Source organism: Chroicocephalus ridibundus, chromosome 4, assembly GCF_963924245.1.
Source record: "Chroicocephalus ridibundus chromosome 4, bChrRid1.1, whole genome shotgun sequence".
Classification (NCBI taxonomy): Eukaryota; Metazoa; Chordata; class Aves; order Charadriiformes; family Laridae; genus Chroicocephalus; species Chroicocephalus ridibundus.
This window is the reverse complement of record NC_086287.1, coordinates 60,562,057-60,577,124: the sequence shown is the minus strand read 5'-3', so window position 1 is coordinate 60,577,124 and position 15,068 is coordinate 60,562,057. Positions and strand designations below refer to the sequence as shown.

General features: G+C 46.9%; 1 protein-coding gene and 1 non-coding gene across 4 annotated transcripts; both read right to left on the bottom strand.

Moving 5' to 3' along the window:
• Positions 1-6,342: 6,342 nt before the first annotated feature.
• EIF5 (eukaryotic translation initiation factor 5) lies at positions 6,343-14,402 on the bottom strand. Of its 3 annotated transcripts, XM_063333138.1 has the most exons (12): positions 14,247-14,402; positions 13,886-14,078; positions 11,457-11,736; positions 11,103-11,184; positions 10,704-10,876; positions 10,284-10,395; positions 9,448-9,587; positions 8,750-8,908; positions 8,391-8,552; positions 7,942-8,106; positions 7,528-7,662; positions 6,343-6,745 (listed from the first exon to the last, which is right to left on the bottom strand). In XM_063333138.1, exons 3-12 carry the CDS (start codon positions 11,526-11,528, stop codon positions 6,653-6,655), a joined length of 1,293 nt encoding a protein of 430 aa, XP_063189208.1. In that variant the 5' UTR covers positions 11,529-11,736; positions 13,886-14,078; positions 14,247-14,402; the 3' UTR covers positions 6,343-6,652. The 3 variants fall into 3 exon arrangements, with proteins under 3 accessions (XP_063189208.1, XP_063189207.1, XP_063189209.1); XM_063333137.1 differs by lacking the exon at positions 14,247-14,402 and having other exon boundaries at positions 13,886-14,143; XM_063333139.1 differs by lacking the exons at positions 13,886-14,078; positions 14,247-14,402 and adding an exon at positions 12,299-12,456.
• On the bottom strand, positions 9,801-9,924 carry LOC134515723 (small nucleolar RNA SNORA28). Its single transcript, XR_010071090.1, has one exon. It is a non-coding gene; the product is annotated as a small nucleolar RNA SNORA28 (small nucleolar RNA).
• Positions 14,403-15,068: the final 666 nt, after the last annotated feature.

The following is a 15,068-nucleotide window of genomic DNA, read 5'->3' as shown; positions in this document are numbered from 1 at the left end:
TCCTTACAGAAAGGTTTCCCTTCCCTTTTTCTGTACCGCTTCACCTAAGCGGGGACTTTGCTCTCCTGGAGGTGGTGCGCTCCTGACAGCAGCTTGAGTGGATGCGGTTACCACCTTGATGTGACCTCATGGCACCTGGCTGACATCATGCGTCTCATTTAAACTGGGTCTTCTGATTTTGTGAAAAGTCCACCGACAGTCAATGACTTTCCTTAAACTTGCCCCTTCTGCATTCTGGATCTTACATAGGAGTTTTTCAGTAGAATAAACGGAAACTAAAATCTAGCCGACCTGTTCGTGGAGAAGGCAGAGAGAGTGCAAACCCCTGGTTTAAATGTCAGGTGATAAATAGGAATCTAAAGGGGATTATTTAAAATCCCGTGACTTTCCCACACAGAGCAGTATTTTCCCGTCATTGCAGCTGTGCTCTTGCTTCCCGTCTCCCCCCTGACTGTGCTCACGCACTGACCACAACCACCCCGAGCCCCACAGCACATCCAGCTGGGACCGCCGCCTCCTCTGGCTTGTGACACGGAATATGGGCACAGTGGGGAGGGACAACGGATGCAGGAGATGGAAGCCTTTAAATCCAGGTTTCCCAGGCTCGGAGACCATGTGAAAAACTCCCAGTCTCTTTATTTAGTCTTTTCCTATGTGAACTACTCCTTCCACAATTTGTATGCCTGTAACTTTGTCCATAAGAGTGATTACTAAGTAATTAATAATGTATTAATATATCCCGGATAACAGGGATGGGATTCTCCTGGGGAAATATGCTTTCCTCATGTTTCTTTTAAAGATGCCAGATGTCTACCTTAATTGCACAGATACAAAGCCAAACTCCACTGACGTCAGTGCTGTTAGCTGGGTTTTATTAATATCAGGTAGGTATAAAAATCAGTATCAAGCAAAAATTCACAGAGAATAATAGAACACCCACACAAACCTCCCATTGAGAAGTTCCTGGTGCTGATACTTCCCTTATCTGCAATGTATGGCTGAAGTGCCTGTGACCCCAGGCTCAGACCAGAGCTCTCCTTTGCATCGTCTCTTTCCCTCTTGAGAAAGAAAACACTGTGCAGAAACTGAATCTGACACCACAGTAACGAGATAAGATTAGCAGTGGAAGAACCATCCCTCTCCAGCTCCCGCCTCAGAAGATGTTGGGTCCTGGGAGCAGGAGCAGGCTCTGCAACCTCTTGTCCCACATCGCAGGTGCGTGGCTGCCTGCGTTGAAGGTCAGCTCCGACACGGTGCAGCCAAGCGACCTTGGAGCTGAGCAACGTGGAAGAAGCAGCGCGAGAAAGAGCTGGGAGAAGACCAAGTCTGGAGCTTCCCCACCTTGGCACTCAGGCTGGGACCCTTGTGAAGCTTGTGTACCCTCACGGGCATCCCTGTGCCCGGCCACGGGCCTTGCCCATCCTGGCCTTGCTTCACCCTAGACCTGCCGCGTCACGATGGATTTGCGTGGCCATCCAACTTTGAAGCACGTGCAAGTAGAAAAACTGACGTACAGGAAAGATACTTTAACATTTATTGGATTTCCCGACACTCGTCACAACAGGAGGAACCGTTCCCTCTGTTTTACTGAAAATGGTTGGGTGAACCTCTGTTTCTTGGGTTCCTAACCCAAGATATCAAAGATTTTTTTCTTTTTCCACTGAAAAACATTCAGGAGTTGCAGAATTTTACTGAATTAAAAGCAGCATCACCTGAGTGCTGGGTCTGTGTCCTTGATGGATGTGAACCGGAACAGCTCTCAGGAAGCTGTGGAGATACCCTCGTGCTGGTCCACACTAGGTAAGGAAGTAAAGGCCCAGGAAAGCTGGCCAGCGGCCCCAGAACAGCTTCTCACCGAATCCAAGTCAGGAGACAGACTCTGACACCCCCGTGGCAGCAAGATGATTGTCTTCAAAATGAAAAACATAGACAACGCCAGCAGCTTGTCAAGCATGTAAGCAATCCCAGTGGCTCCGATGACTTTAAAAGACTCAAGCTGAAATTGAAGCCTGCAAACAGTATTTCACAGATAAGGCTTTAAAGAGCATTGTTTTCAAGCTGCTTTTTATTGTCTTTACCTCTGAGTTTTCTGTTCCACATCTTCACGGTTTGGTGGTGTTACTGAATGCCAAGGAGTCAATCCTCAGCAACAGACTCTGAGGCTCTTTCAGAGTAATTAGTTTGAGAAGAAAACAGCTGCCACAGTTTGGAAGACTAATTGGTGGGTCAGCCACTTTTGTTCCACCTCTCCTTGCCATTTCCGTTCACTGGTTTCACCGGGAGCCCAGAACTGCTGTGGTCTTTATTACTACCCTGTAGCAGCCCTCAAATGAAAGGACAGCTTCGTTACATGTCGCTACTTTAACTACTTTTCAGCGATACCCTCTTCTTTTCAAACACCAAGGTTCAGAACTTGCACAATGGGAATACAACCACATACTAAGCATGAGAGTCGGGGTTGTTCAGCCTGGAGAAGAGAAGGCTCCGGGGAGACCTTATAGCTCCTTCCAGTACCTGAAGGGGACCTACAGGAGAGATGGGGAGGGACTCTTTATCAGGGAGTGTAGTGATAGGACAAGGGGTAACAGCCTCAAGTTGAGAGAGGGGAGATTTAGATGACATCAGGAAAAAATTCTTTACAGTGAGGGTAGTGAGGCACTGGCACAGGTTGCCCACTGAAGTTGTGGATGCCCCATGCCTGGAGGTGTTCAAGGCCAGGCTGGATGGGGCTTTGAGCAGCCTGGTCTAGTGGGAGGTGTCCCTGCCCAGGGCAGGGGGTTGGAACGAGATGGTCTTTAAGGTCCCTTCCAACCCGAACCATTCTGTGATTTATTAGAGTTATAAATCAACTCTTTTAACTCTATGGTACATCTGGCCAGCAACGAATCCACTGAGCTGTTGGACTTGGGTGGAGATTGGGATCTTTCAGCGAGCATCTCAACCCCAAGAACATGGCAGAATGACAGCCTTGTGCCTCGGAGTGACCTGGACCCTGTTTAATGAGCTGCCCTCGCTGGGAGCAGCGCATCGCGCTTACACTGCCTGGGGCAGCCGCCACCGCAGCTAGAGGAAATAAAAAGCGTTCAGTGCATTACTGCGGCTGCTGCGATCTCTTCAAACTGCTTCTCCTTCACCTTCAGTCATTGCCTCGCTACAAGCCCGAGCTGTACGCTCTCAGGAGCAAAGAGCGTCCTTCTATATAGCACATGTTCTACCACATCCACCTGAGTGAAGCCCTGGCCTCTAATGACAATTTTTAGGCTTTCATTGCTAAAAGAATTTTACTTATACGCGCAACAACAATCAGGATTTCAAACCCCAACTGAAGCCGTTGAGCTCCTTTCGTCTGCTCCATGATGCTGCCCCAAGCAAAGCCGTTTGCTGAGAAGCTCCCGCTGCGCTGGACGGCGAGAAGCTGCTGGTGAAGGCTGCTGAGCTGCAGAAAAGCCCTCAATGGCTCCTGGAAGGAGATGGAGGTTTGAAAAGCCAACACCGAGGGACCCACCACCAGACCCTCCACCTGCAGAGTTTGCAGCCCTCACTCTGAGGCTTTTAAAGAGAGAGACGGGACAGTACGAAGTGAGGGAAATCACCCAGTGCTTCCTGCTTCCTTCCCGGGTGCCAGGAGGCTCTTTGAAGCTTGGCGCAGTTGGGATCTAAACACCAAGGTGCCTTTTGAAGACGTGCATGTTACTTTTAATCAGACAGCAATAAATTCAAAGACTTAGGAAACTTCTAAGTCAGACTTCTTCCTTCCCTAAAGAAATGCTAATGAAACAAACACTCGTGTTTATTAGCTGGTGGAATTCTCAAGACCTGAGATGGAAATAGCTATATATATGAAAATAAGGTGAGAAGCGTAACTCAGCATCAAGAATTTCATAGTTAGTGGTGGCCTCAAGTGCTTCTGAAGCCTCCCCCATGTCCGAATATTAGGGTGCCACTTTATAATGCACTTAAATCTGATCCACCTGTGGGCAATCCCGGACAAGAACGCTCCCTCCCTGCATGCTCCCACCACATTTAACCCAAATCTGCCACCATATAGCTTTGCTATGACATCATCAGTTCACTGATCCTACAGAAAACTGGCTTTCTGGGTGGATTTATTTCCTAGTTTCCCTACTGGAGGGAAAATGTCTGTCTTGCTGATCACTGGGACTTGGGGTGGAAAGAAAGAGATTATCCCCTTTGGTGGCAGCCTGCAGTTACGACCAAGCCTGCTCTGAAATGAAACTAACTACACCTGAAATGAAACTTCACCATGTCACAGCTGGCAGCAGCCAACACCATGCAATACATACTTCCAACAGAAACCTTCTGGTCACATCCTAGAGATGGCATCATGGAGCAACTGATGATTTTGGTGAACAGCACTGACCTGCACTAGCCAAGAATTAGGCTCGGAGAATCGGGAGAGATTCCAGAGAGGACGCTCTTGTGCGGCTGGTGAAAGGGCCACAGCATTTCTCAACATCGCAGCCGGGACACACTTCTGGGAAAGAGCAAGGCTTCTCCTCATTCCCGCTGCAAGCCCGAATTCTGCTCAGAAAGGCGGAGCCAGCTCAAGGCCTATCCAAGGAACGCCTGATGTACAAGCACCCACCTCCCACCGCAACAGGGGAGTGTGCCAGGGAGGCACAGTCCTACACCCACCTCACCAACGTGACTGGGAGATACTGGTGAATGATTTTGTTTGCTGGGTATTACTAATGCCCAACCTGTTGCTACAAGCAAGTAGGAAGCCCAGGGCTGAAACCCTGCCTGCAAACCAGACTGTTTTTAACCCTTCCCTCTCTGTCACCACCCTGAAAGTTTGAGCCTTTTGCTTTAAAAAAGTTCCCCAGATACTAGTCTCTCGATTGCCACCTGCATGAACTAAAACCCACCCATACAGCTTTCTACAGCCACACCAGGTGAAAAACTGTAAACTCTGTAACAGCAACACTGCATTCAGCTGGGATTTTTCCAGAGGGTCTCAACCATCCCAACTCAGCTTCCAGCCTGGCAGGCAAATGCCTACAAGGGCGAGCCCACAACTGCTACATGAGGGAGACATCTGCCCGCACGGGGAGGAGGCATCTTCTGCAAAGGTGACGTAGGGATTAATAATTCATCTTCCAGGTTCCCAACAAGCCTAACAATTGGCAATTACTTTAGAAATACAAACTCAGTTTAAACAGAAAGAACAAGTTTTCTTTTAGAGAAAAAGCAGCCAAGAATAAACCTGAATTTAAATCAATGTTTTTGCACTACTGCAATGAACGCCCTTCAAAATCAAAAGAACACTTTCAAACACTTCACGGCTTTACCCCATTGAACACTGTTCGCTACATCTGCTAGTACCAAGTCACAATTTGATGCCAGGGCCACCTGCAACGCAGCAGTAAGATCACACCCCGCTGCTTTGAAGAGAGAAAAACCCGCAGCTCAAGTCACTGCTCTTATAACCAGCAAACACCATCTTTCCCTGCACCCAATCCTAAATTCTGCAGAAACGGTTTGATCAGGAAAAGCCACTCACTGTGCACCGGAGCCTCCACCTCTCAAAACTTGCAGTACTCAATTTCGCAGCAATGAAAAAAAAAAAACAAAAAAAAAACACAACCCAAAACACAACCACCAAACAAAACCCACCCACATTGTCATTCTCAGCTTTCCAGAGCAAAAGGCTGTGATAGGCAAGAAAAAAAAAAAAAGTCCCCCCCACAATCTCCACAGTGGGGACAATCCTAGAACACCCAAAATCTGTCACCAGATTTAGGTGGACTAGGCTTCCCTTTGTACGCAGTTTCTAAAGGAATCAGGTACCTCCGTGCTGGCATTTATGACACACAAAACAATTCCAGAGCTACACAGGTCCACTGCAGGGGCTCCCATGTCCAAGGCAACAGATCGTGCCCCCTTCCCTCCCCACCCCACATCAGACCAAAACAGGTGCCCACTTCCTCTGCCACCATGGGACCTGTGGCAGGCTGCTCAGTATTCAACGGAGCTGCTGAAAACCTCAGGGAAAAAAAACCAAACCACCACAAAACAAACTTATGTAGTGAACACCTGTGCAAGTTTTTTTTTTTTTTAAAGAAAAAAAAGCCTGCAAGGATCAGAATCCAGACAGCTGCCCTGTGTGTGAAGAAACTGGCATCTGTACGCTGTAGATTACCCAACACCTGCTTCTTGCCCATTTCAAATGTCCACTGTTGCAACAGCCTCTAACTTAAGGCTATTTAATTTTTGTCTCATTCAAGAGATTTTTGTAATTTTTGTCTTCAACTTTACACGTTTCGTGGAGTTCTGTAGATACTTACTTGGAAAAGAAATAAGGGAGTTCAGAGTTACAAGTGAAGATTGACCAAAACCAAATCCTTTATTTCCACAACTGTATTATAAATGTGCTCCAAGTATGTGTCCAACACAAGTTAGAAAAACAAAACAGAACATGCCAGTTGCAAACTAGATCAGTTCACCGACGTGCTGACTCCTTGGTATTAGGCTTAGTTACACAAGACCAGTCACAGTAAAAAGATACATTTTAGAGTACAAAGAGTAGCAGGATGTTAAGCCATTTCAGCTTGTGCACATACAAGTCACACTTCTGGCAGAAAATGCAGAGAAGTTTGCATTATTATGCTGGAAGCTACGTTGCATCACTTTAAATGGCATCAATATCGATATCGTCATCTTTATTGTTTGCAGGCTTCACAGTTTCAACTTTAGGTACACTGGCAGTTGTAGAGTACACCACCTGCGGAGACAAGACACTTGCTTTTACTACAGCACCTACCACCATCATTAAGCACTAGAAAAATGTTACCATCGGGCATTGCCAACACCGGCCCACTCAACAGCCCTCCTGTCTATTGCCACGAGCTGCTCCATGTTCTGAAGCACACTGCGCAGCACAAGAATTAATATCACATACAAAACTTGAACTTAGGCATGCTGGAACGACAGGTACACCTTAACATCTGTCTTTAGAAGACAGAGGCATGCCATGCCTGCCTGTAGGAAGCAGGATCTCCTATCCAGGGGCAAGAGTAGGCACTACTGGGAGGACAAACAAACAAAAAGCCCACAAGCAAAAAAATCCCAGCCACAGTCAGCTGGAGTGTGTAGCCAACAGATTTTACCTAGGCCTAAACTGTGAGGAAAATGGTCATTTGCTCTTTAATCAGCTTTTAAAGTAAACATATACCCACTAACTCTTCTAAAACATAAGGCTTTACGCACAGTATCTTATCAGTCTTCCACTATATGAACTAGTACTGTGCAAGAGACTGTCTGCACAGTTCCACAATGACAGTCCTTGGCTATTAGAAAACACCTGTAGTGTTATAAAAATGCTCTTGTGTAGACAAGTGACTATGTGTAGCAAAAATACTCTGACAAAGTATTAGAAACGAGGCATTACCCCAGTTCCCAACATACACAGTAATACATGAAGCTATTTTATTGCATACCAAGACAAAGCGTAAGACTTAAGCATGCAGGAACAGGAAGCGTTTACAGTAAATGAACCTTTCCTACCTCTATGTTTTCATCTTCATCCTCTTCTTCATTACCGGAAGATTCTTCTTCAGCTTCCTTTAGCCATTTAATAAATGGTTCTGCTTTGACACGTATTTCTTTGGCAAGCTCCTTTGAAACATATTTCTTTGAGGCCTGAAGGACAGAAGTACACAGATTTTGCTTCAACGCTGAAGGAGCTTACATCAGATCATTCCCAAACACAGCAAGAGCTTAACTTCGAACTCTAACCTCACCCCACTGCCTCGAGCAGCCCATTTTTTGAAAGCGAGGTTTCTCCCAAGACAGTAACTTATCTCAGATTAGTTGTTTAAAGCCATCTGCACAAGCAGTTACACCAGAACGGAGAAGTCAGATGCAGTATTCTACATTCCATTACTTAGCTGGTACGGTACACGAAGTACTACCCCTTACCTTTTCTGCCCAGCCAAGGATGACTTCTTCTTCCAGAAGATCTGCATCATACATTTCCTTCAAAATATGTGGTATTTTAGAAATAAGCTGAGACTGATGCATGGCTACCACACACTCAAAGCCATGGAGAAGGTACCTCTGAGCCTTCTTGTTGTTGTGGCAGAACTAGAGTTGTGACAAAAACAGAGACAATTGAATTAAGGTTTTTTTCCCCTCTCCAGAAAGCTGATAATTCTGCTCTCAACAAAATGAGATAGCAAAATTTATAACAGCTCATGCTATCCCTCACAGCATTTTCCCTAGCTAAGTAGTAGCTGTTTAAAAACAAAGAAAACTACAAAAAGCCTTCTTCCCCACAGTACCAAGCAATCCAGAACGGAGTCAAGTAGTTAATACAAAAAGCCAACCCAATGGTTGTTAAAACAGGTGCCAAAGAAGAGACTGCTTACACGAAGGAAGTGACGCCTGTATTTCCTTATCTGTTCACGAATCTTTTCGTCAAAAAGGACTTCAGTGAGAACCAGTGGGCCCATAGCCTTTACATCCAGTCTCTCTGCTTCTGCTACAATGTCTTTGTCAGAAGTATCAATGACACCTTCTTCCTTCTTTTTCTACAAAGACAAGGACAGAAATATTTTAAAGCTACCAAAGTCTGTGTCAATGCTCTATTACACTGCTTCCTTCCCCACCACTGGTGGAACCAATACTCTGGTAGAAGCTTAAGCAGCTTGCGCTTAGAGTCTCCTTACCACTATTTTGTACAATTACAGCAGAGTGGCTACCATGCAAAAAAACAGAGAGTATTCACCTTCACAAAATCAAATAGTATGTTGACTCTCTCCTCCACTGTTCTTTCCAGGTCTTCACTAAGTGTGAGGTTCTTTGCATGGTCACTGATTTCATCCATTCTACGCCTCTGGGCTTCTTCTGTTGTGTCTTCGCCCCAGTCATCATCATCTTCCTCCTCCTAAAAAAACCAAACCAAACCAACAGGTTCATACGATGTTACTACAAGCTTAGGAATACGTGAGTGTTGTTTCTAGGTACAGATTTAAGAGCATTTTTTTTTTTTAATAAACAGGTACTTTTGATTTTGAAAGGGTTATACTATGATTTGTAAGTCAAAGATGATGGGAGAAAGGGCAGATGTAGGGAAGCAGTAATGGAAGCTAGACTTGAGTTTGCAGCCATCTGTAGGGTTCCCTGAAGCGCAGTTTTACCACTCTATCTAGTACACTCATGAGATACCCATTTCCAGGGACCTGGATCGTAAAGGGTTTGCAGCTTTCACTTAGCAAGGTGCGAACAGAACTCTTCTGGTACAGAAGAGTTGATAAAGCTGCTACAGAAGAGGCATAGGGATACTTCTATTCCAGCAGTGGAATTCTGGATACAATAAGAACTTTTGGTGCAATGTTGACTTGCAAAGAACACCGGCAATTTAGAAGTTTCAAATCAGAGCAGGACACCACACAACCCCATCTCCCTACTTTCCCTTCTACTTACCACAACCTGTGGAGGAGTAATCTCCTCTGGTGGTGGGGGTGGAAGGGTCTCATTGCTGGACACAGAACCATTCTCTTTGTCTTTGCCTTTTCTGTTCTTCTTATCTTTCTCTTTCTTTCCTGTACCAGTCTCACCACTTTCTGCAAGTGAATTTTATTGTTTTACTTTATGAACTAGAGAAAGCTAAAGTCCCTGCACTACTGCACCTCTGCCAAATCCCCAAGGGGGTTTGGATGCTTTTATTAGCAGCAAGTTACTTACAGTACCCAACCCAGTAATATTCAGGGTAGATGTACACCTGCTGAGGAAACCTCTGGTTCTAGTGGAAGTCTTGTTTCTCATCAAGACATAAGGTTGTCCAAGTCTATATAACAGGTGACCTCACAACACAGAGACCCCTGGAATAGGTTAGACTTTTCTATTCTAGCAAGCTTAAATTGCAGCAGGCAACTAGATGCTTACTACAGAGTGTTGCTTGCACAGAACAAGTACATCACAGTTAGCATTTACTATACTGCTTTTACTTTGCGCTGAGGTAAAGGCAAAAATGCAACGAGCTCCTGCTGACTAGCTCTCCTCCTACTACGCTTTGTTCTGCATATGCAAATCCAACTTTTCACAAATACTTTACTTGGGAAGGAGCACAAGGGAAGAGAACGCTCAAATTGAAACTGTGAGCACAGCTACCTCATCCTGACTCACAAACACATTCTAAGAGTACGCTGGAGCCTTTTTACACTTTAATTAGAGGTGAGCTATTTGTTTTTCTATTTCATTAACAGCAATCACACTGAAGAAGTTCCCTTTACCCCAACCAAATAAGGAAACAAACTTACCAGGTGGGTTTTTGAGAATGAACGTGCAGAGTTTATGGTTTGTGTCAAGCATGCCTCGATAGCCACAGGCTTTGCAAGAGTTACCTATAGTTTGTTTCTTAGGATTGACATGCTGTAAAAGAACAATGTCCAGTTAACAGAACAATCATGCATTGATGCCTAAACCTTATGTTTACATTATCATCTCCACAGGATTAAGCCAGAGGTTTAAATACTTTCTGTTGCACCCAACAGAGCAAGTTTAGGGGTAGCAAAGAAGTTCTGAACTGTTATAAATGTAAAACCTTCCCAAAGGGGTATGTGTACTCTGAATTTTCTCTTCATAGATAGTCAAGTCATCTATTACTTCGCACCACTTCCATAAACACCTAATGAAGTGTTTCCATGGCACTACCATTACTACAGACTGAGAGCACTCACCAGATCAGTTTCAGGATTCTCACACTCAGGACAGAGAACAAATTTTTTAATGAATCCATCCAACATGTCTTGCAGCTTATTCGCCTCATGAGATCCATTGACAATGTAACGGTCATTCTTAACATCAAACTGGGTCTGTGCTCCCAGCTCACAACCAAAAAATTTGGTAGGATCTGCAAGAAAAGCATAATAACCACTACTGTCTTATCTTCGCTGCGACTTTTAACAGCAAGTAAAAATGCCATTGCTTCTTTCCGTTCAGTATTTCATCTTAAGAAAATCACGCTTCTTACAAATCTTGAAAAAATGGTATTAATGCTTTATTAGCTACTTGCCACTACCACTTCAAACAAAAAAAGCAAAAAAAAAAATAGTGCTGTGTCACTCTAGACTACTTACACGTTGGAGGCCGATTAAGCGCCTTTGCAACGTCAACCATGTTGACTATAACCGTCTTTATTCCATTTCCTTTGCCCTCCACCTAAAGGAAACAAAAAAAAAAAAAAAAGGTGTTTAAGTGACTGCAACAGCCAAACCCAGCACGTATTCTCCACTTCACTACATCAAAGCTCTGCTTTGAAAGGTGTATTCTTAGAGAAGCTAATGTGCAGTTTGCCTGGACAGAAAGGAGCAGACATCCTCTTTGCCCTCTGACTAACTAAATATTATCATTACCTCACACTTCTCTTCCTCCTTTAACACAGCAAGTGGTGTGAAACACTACCTACTTACCACTAACAGTTATTAAGTTACCTTGGCAATCAGACGGGGCATTTTGTAGCGATAGAACTGATCTGAAACACTGCGGTTGACGTTGACAGACATTTTGCCTTATTAGTAGCTTTATCAATAAGATGAAGAGATCTTTGATTGCAGTTTTTTGGTATCTTCTGTCTGGAGAAGACGGGATGACATAAACGACTGCAAGAGTTCTCGGTCTCTGACATGAAAAAATTTTCGCCACTGAGGCTGTAAGGTTCTTGCTTGTATGCTATGTTTCCCCAATACAGGTACCAGTGGCTGCGCAACAGCTCTGCAAGTGTTAATAAACAGAAGAGAAATTAAGTTTATCACAACATGCACCAATCAGATCTTGCTACAGAACTATGCAAGAGATTATATCCAGCATGAAAAGAAAAAAAACAAAACCCAAACCCTGCATTCTTTATGCTATGTTTTTCTTCAACTTGTGGAACTGAAAATTGCATTGCTTGCATTGTACTGCTAAGTAACTTTTCCTCAACTACACCACAGTTTTCCACCCTCTTCTTTCTTATTACCCAAAAAACATTTAACAGCTTAAGACTATTTTCTGTACAATTAACTCCTGAAGGAGTGCTGCAATCAATAAGGAAGGGAAAGGAACACTGCTTGATTTATTATGGAGACCAAAGGCTCTTGCACCGAGAGGGTCATGTGATACGTTTCAGGCTGCAGGGCAGAGGAAATCAGGAGAAAGATCTAGAAAACAGTTTCAAATTCCACATCATAGCATGAACCTATCACATAAACCCAAGTCTGTCAGAACGTTGAGAAACATCAGTAAGATGAACCAGCAGCAATCTGTAGCCCAACATAATTTTTACATGGCTTACCAGGTTTTTTGATTGGAGTGGAAAAGAGTTGAAAATTAGTGAATTCTCCCTCTCACTTATGGATTCTCATAGCAGCTTCTGTTGAGTTTTGACTTAACAATAAGCCTGATAAAGTCTGACATAAGTTGCTTCACTGTAGAAAGCCTAGCAATGCAGAGGTACAGAGCAGTGCAGCAGCTTTTCCAGTTGATTTTTTTCTTAGGGTAAGGGGGGAGGGGGAGGAAGGGGAAGGAGGATGAATCCTATTATTAAAGTTGCCTTAAGCAGTATTTACATATTTAAATCAGCATGTGTCTCTATAATCAGATTTAAGAGTACTTAAGCCACAACTAGTTGACTACACAGGCAACCCTGACTACAGCATGGCTATTCTGACACGTCATCATGTTGTTATCATTAATGACAGAAGCGTTGACACATTAAAATAACATTCTTAGTATTTATGCATAAGAGCAGGTCTATTGGTTCCACACGATTTGAATCCCTGCCGTCAGGCTTACAAATTCTTTACAGAAGCAGCAAACAGATTTGTAACGCGCCTTGTGTTCTACATTAGCCCAGATGCAGTCCCGACGTTCCTCAGCAAAAAATGCACTGTGGGCTTTGCTTCAAGCACGAGGTTTCCTTCCCCCAAGATGTCTCAGAAGAGCCACCATGTGACCCGACCATGTGCTTGCAGAAGCACTGAGGAAGCAGGTACCTCGGTGACTGGGCAGGAGCTCTCAGACAGAACATGCGGTTTCCCCTCCTTCCATGTTACAGCTTTTGTCTGCTGCAGACTAAAGCTCCCTCTCCCGGTCCCTAGGACACCTCATCCCGAGCACCACCACCGTCCCCCACCTCCCCATATGCTATGCACGGAGGAAAAAAGCGGGAAGGCAGACAGACTCCCTGCTTCAAAGCCCCGTTTCCCCGCCCCGCTCAGGCCTGTGATGAGTCACAAATGCAGCAATTAAGCACTGAGTCAGCCCTGGAAAAGATGCGGGGGGGAAGTCACCTCCAACCACGCATGCGCTCTTCAGCCGCGAGAGGGGGACGCTCAGCAGCCGCCGCCGCCACCCCCCTCCATGTCCCCCCCCTTCCCGGAGCTAACGCTTGAAGGAGCCCCCCCGTCCTCGTCCGTCGTCCCCCCCCCCCCCCCCCAACCCCCGGGGCGGGTTTGTAACTGCGCCACCGCCCCCCTCCCCCCCCCGCCCACACCGCGGGGAGGCGCGGCCCCGGCCGCCGCCATCTTGTCTCCTCGCATGGCGGTGGGGGGGAATTAAAGAAAAAAAAATATATTTAAAAAAAACAACCAAAAACCTACAAACACCCAGAAAAGAGCTGAAAATGAAGCGTTAGGGCTTCTAGTCTGGTTAGGTTTTAGGCTTTTCTGTTTTGTTTTTTTTTTTTTCCTCTTTTCTCCCTCCTATCAAAATCGACACTTGATTACACAAAACCTCTCCCACTATCCACTGTTTACCGACAACACGACGACCCAGCCCAGCCTAAGGCGCCCGCCCGCTCCCCCCAACACCTTCTCAGGACCCAAACCCTCCTCTCGATCCGAGCTGCCCTCGTCCACCCCAGCTTTGTACTAATACCCACCGTTTTCGTCCAATAAAGACATAAACCCAACGCTGCTCGCCCCGGGCTGCGACGAAGCCGAGTGTGCGAAGAGAACAGGGCCGTGGGGGCGCTTATATCCAGACGGAGAGGGAGGCGGAGGCGGACGCCGCAGCCTCCGGGTCCCGGCGTCCTGAGGCGGGCGGTATCAGCAGGGACAGCAGCGCCGGACAATCTGCGGGCAAAACACAATCAGGAGCATCGTTAGCGGCGGCACCTGTGAGGAGAGGGAGGAGGAGGGGGGGAGAAAAGGGAAGGGGGGAGGGAGAGGCGGCGGTCGGCGCGCAGCTCCGGCAGAAGGGGGCGGTTAACGGGACCCCGGCAATGGCTGCCCCGTACTCACCTCTAGAATGTTCTCGCTCTGACTGAACATCGCCAAAGCTGGGATCAATCAGCCAGCGGCGTGCCCCGCCCCCCCAACGCCTCCATTGGCTGGCCGCTCGCCTCGGGACGAAGCTATTGGCTGAGGGCTCGCCGTGCCCCCCACTCACTGGCGGCGACCGCTATCAATCAAGGCACCCCCTAGCTTCGCCTCCCTTCCCCCTCCCCCCTGCCCTCCCCCTGCCAGTCCCCCAAAGGACATCGCGTCTACATCGGCCGAGTCTCGCGAGAGAGCGCGGGACGGGGTGGGGCGGGGGGAGCCGCGAGAGGCGGCCACGGCTGAGTCAGTGCGGCGGGGCTCGGGGTGATTGGGACGTTTCTCCTCTTTTCTGCCGCTCTCCCTCTGCCTCTACTGAGAGACTTCTCCCGTTCCCTCCGCTGCAGCCACTGGAGAGCTGCTCCTCGGCTTCCTCTCTGGCCTGCCACCCATCCTGCCCCGCCCCCGCGGCCTAGAAGGGCCCCTCGTGTTTGGGCCGGGCCCGGGCAGGCCGGTACCGCCGGGAGCTTCGGGAAGGGCTCTAGTCCCGCTCCCCGCTATGGCTTTCCACACGCAGGCGGGTGGGAGCAGGCCCGGGGTGGGGGCCGGCGGTGCCCCTTGCCCGGCCCGGGGCAGGGGGAGGCGTGCGGGGCCGAGCCTCTGATGGAGGCCGAGCCCGCTGTGCTGTAGGAATGACTCGTAATCGCCCGGCAATGACTGAACGCTTGACATCACGGCAACTATATTACAAATAATTTAAAGCAATTAAGTTGCTGGATAAGTTGTGTTTTTTCCTGTACAGCCTGC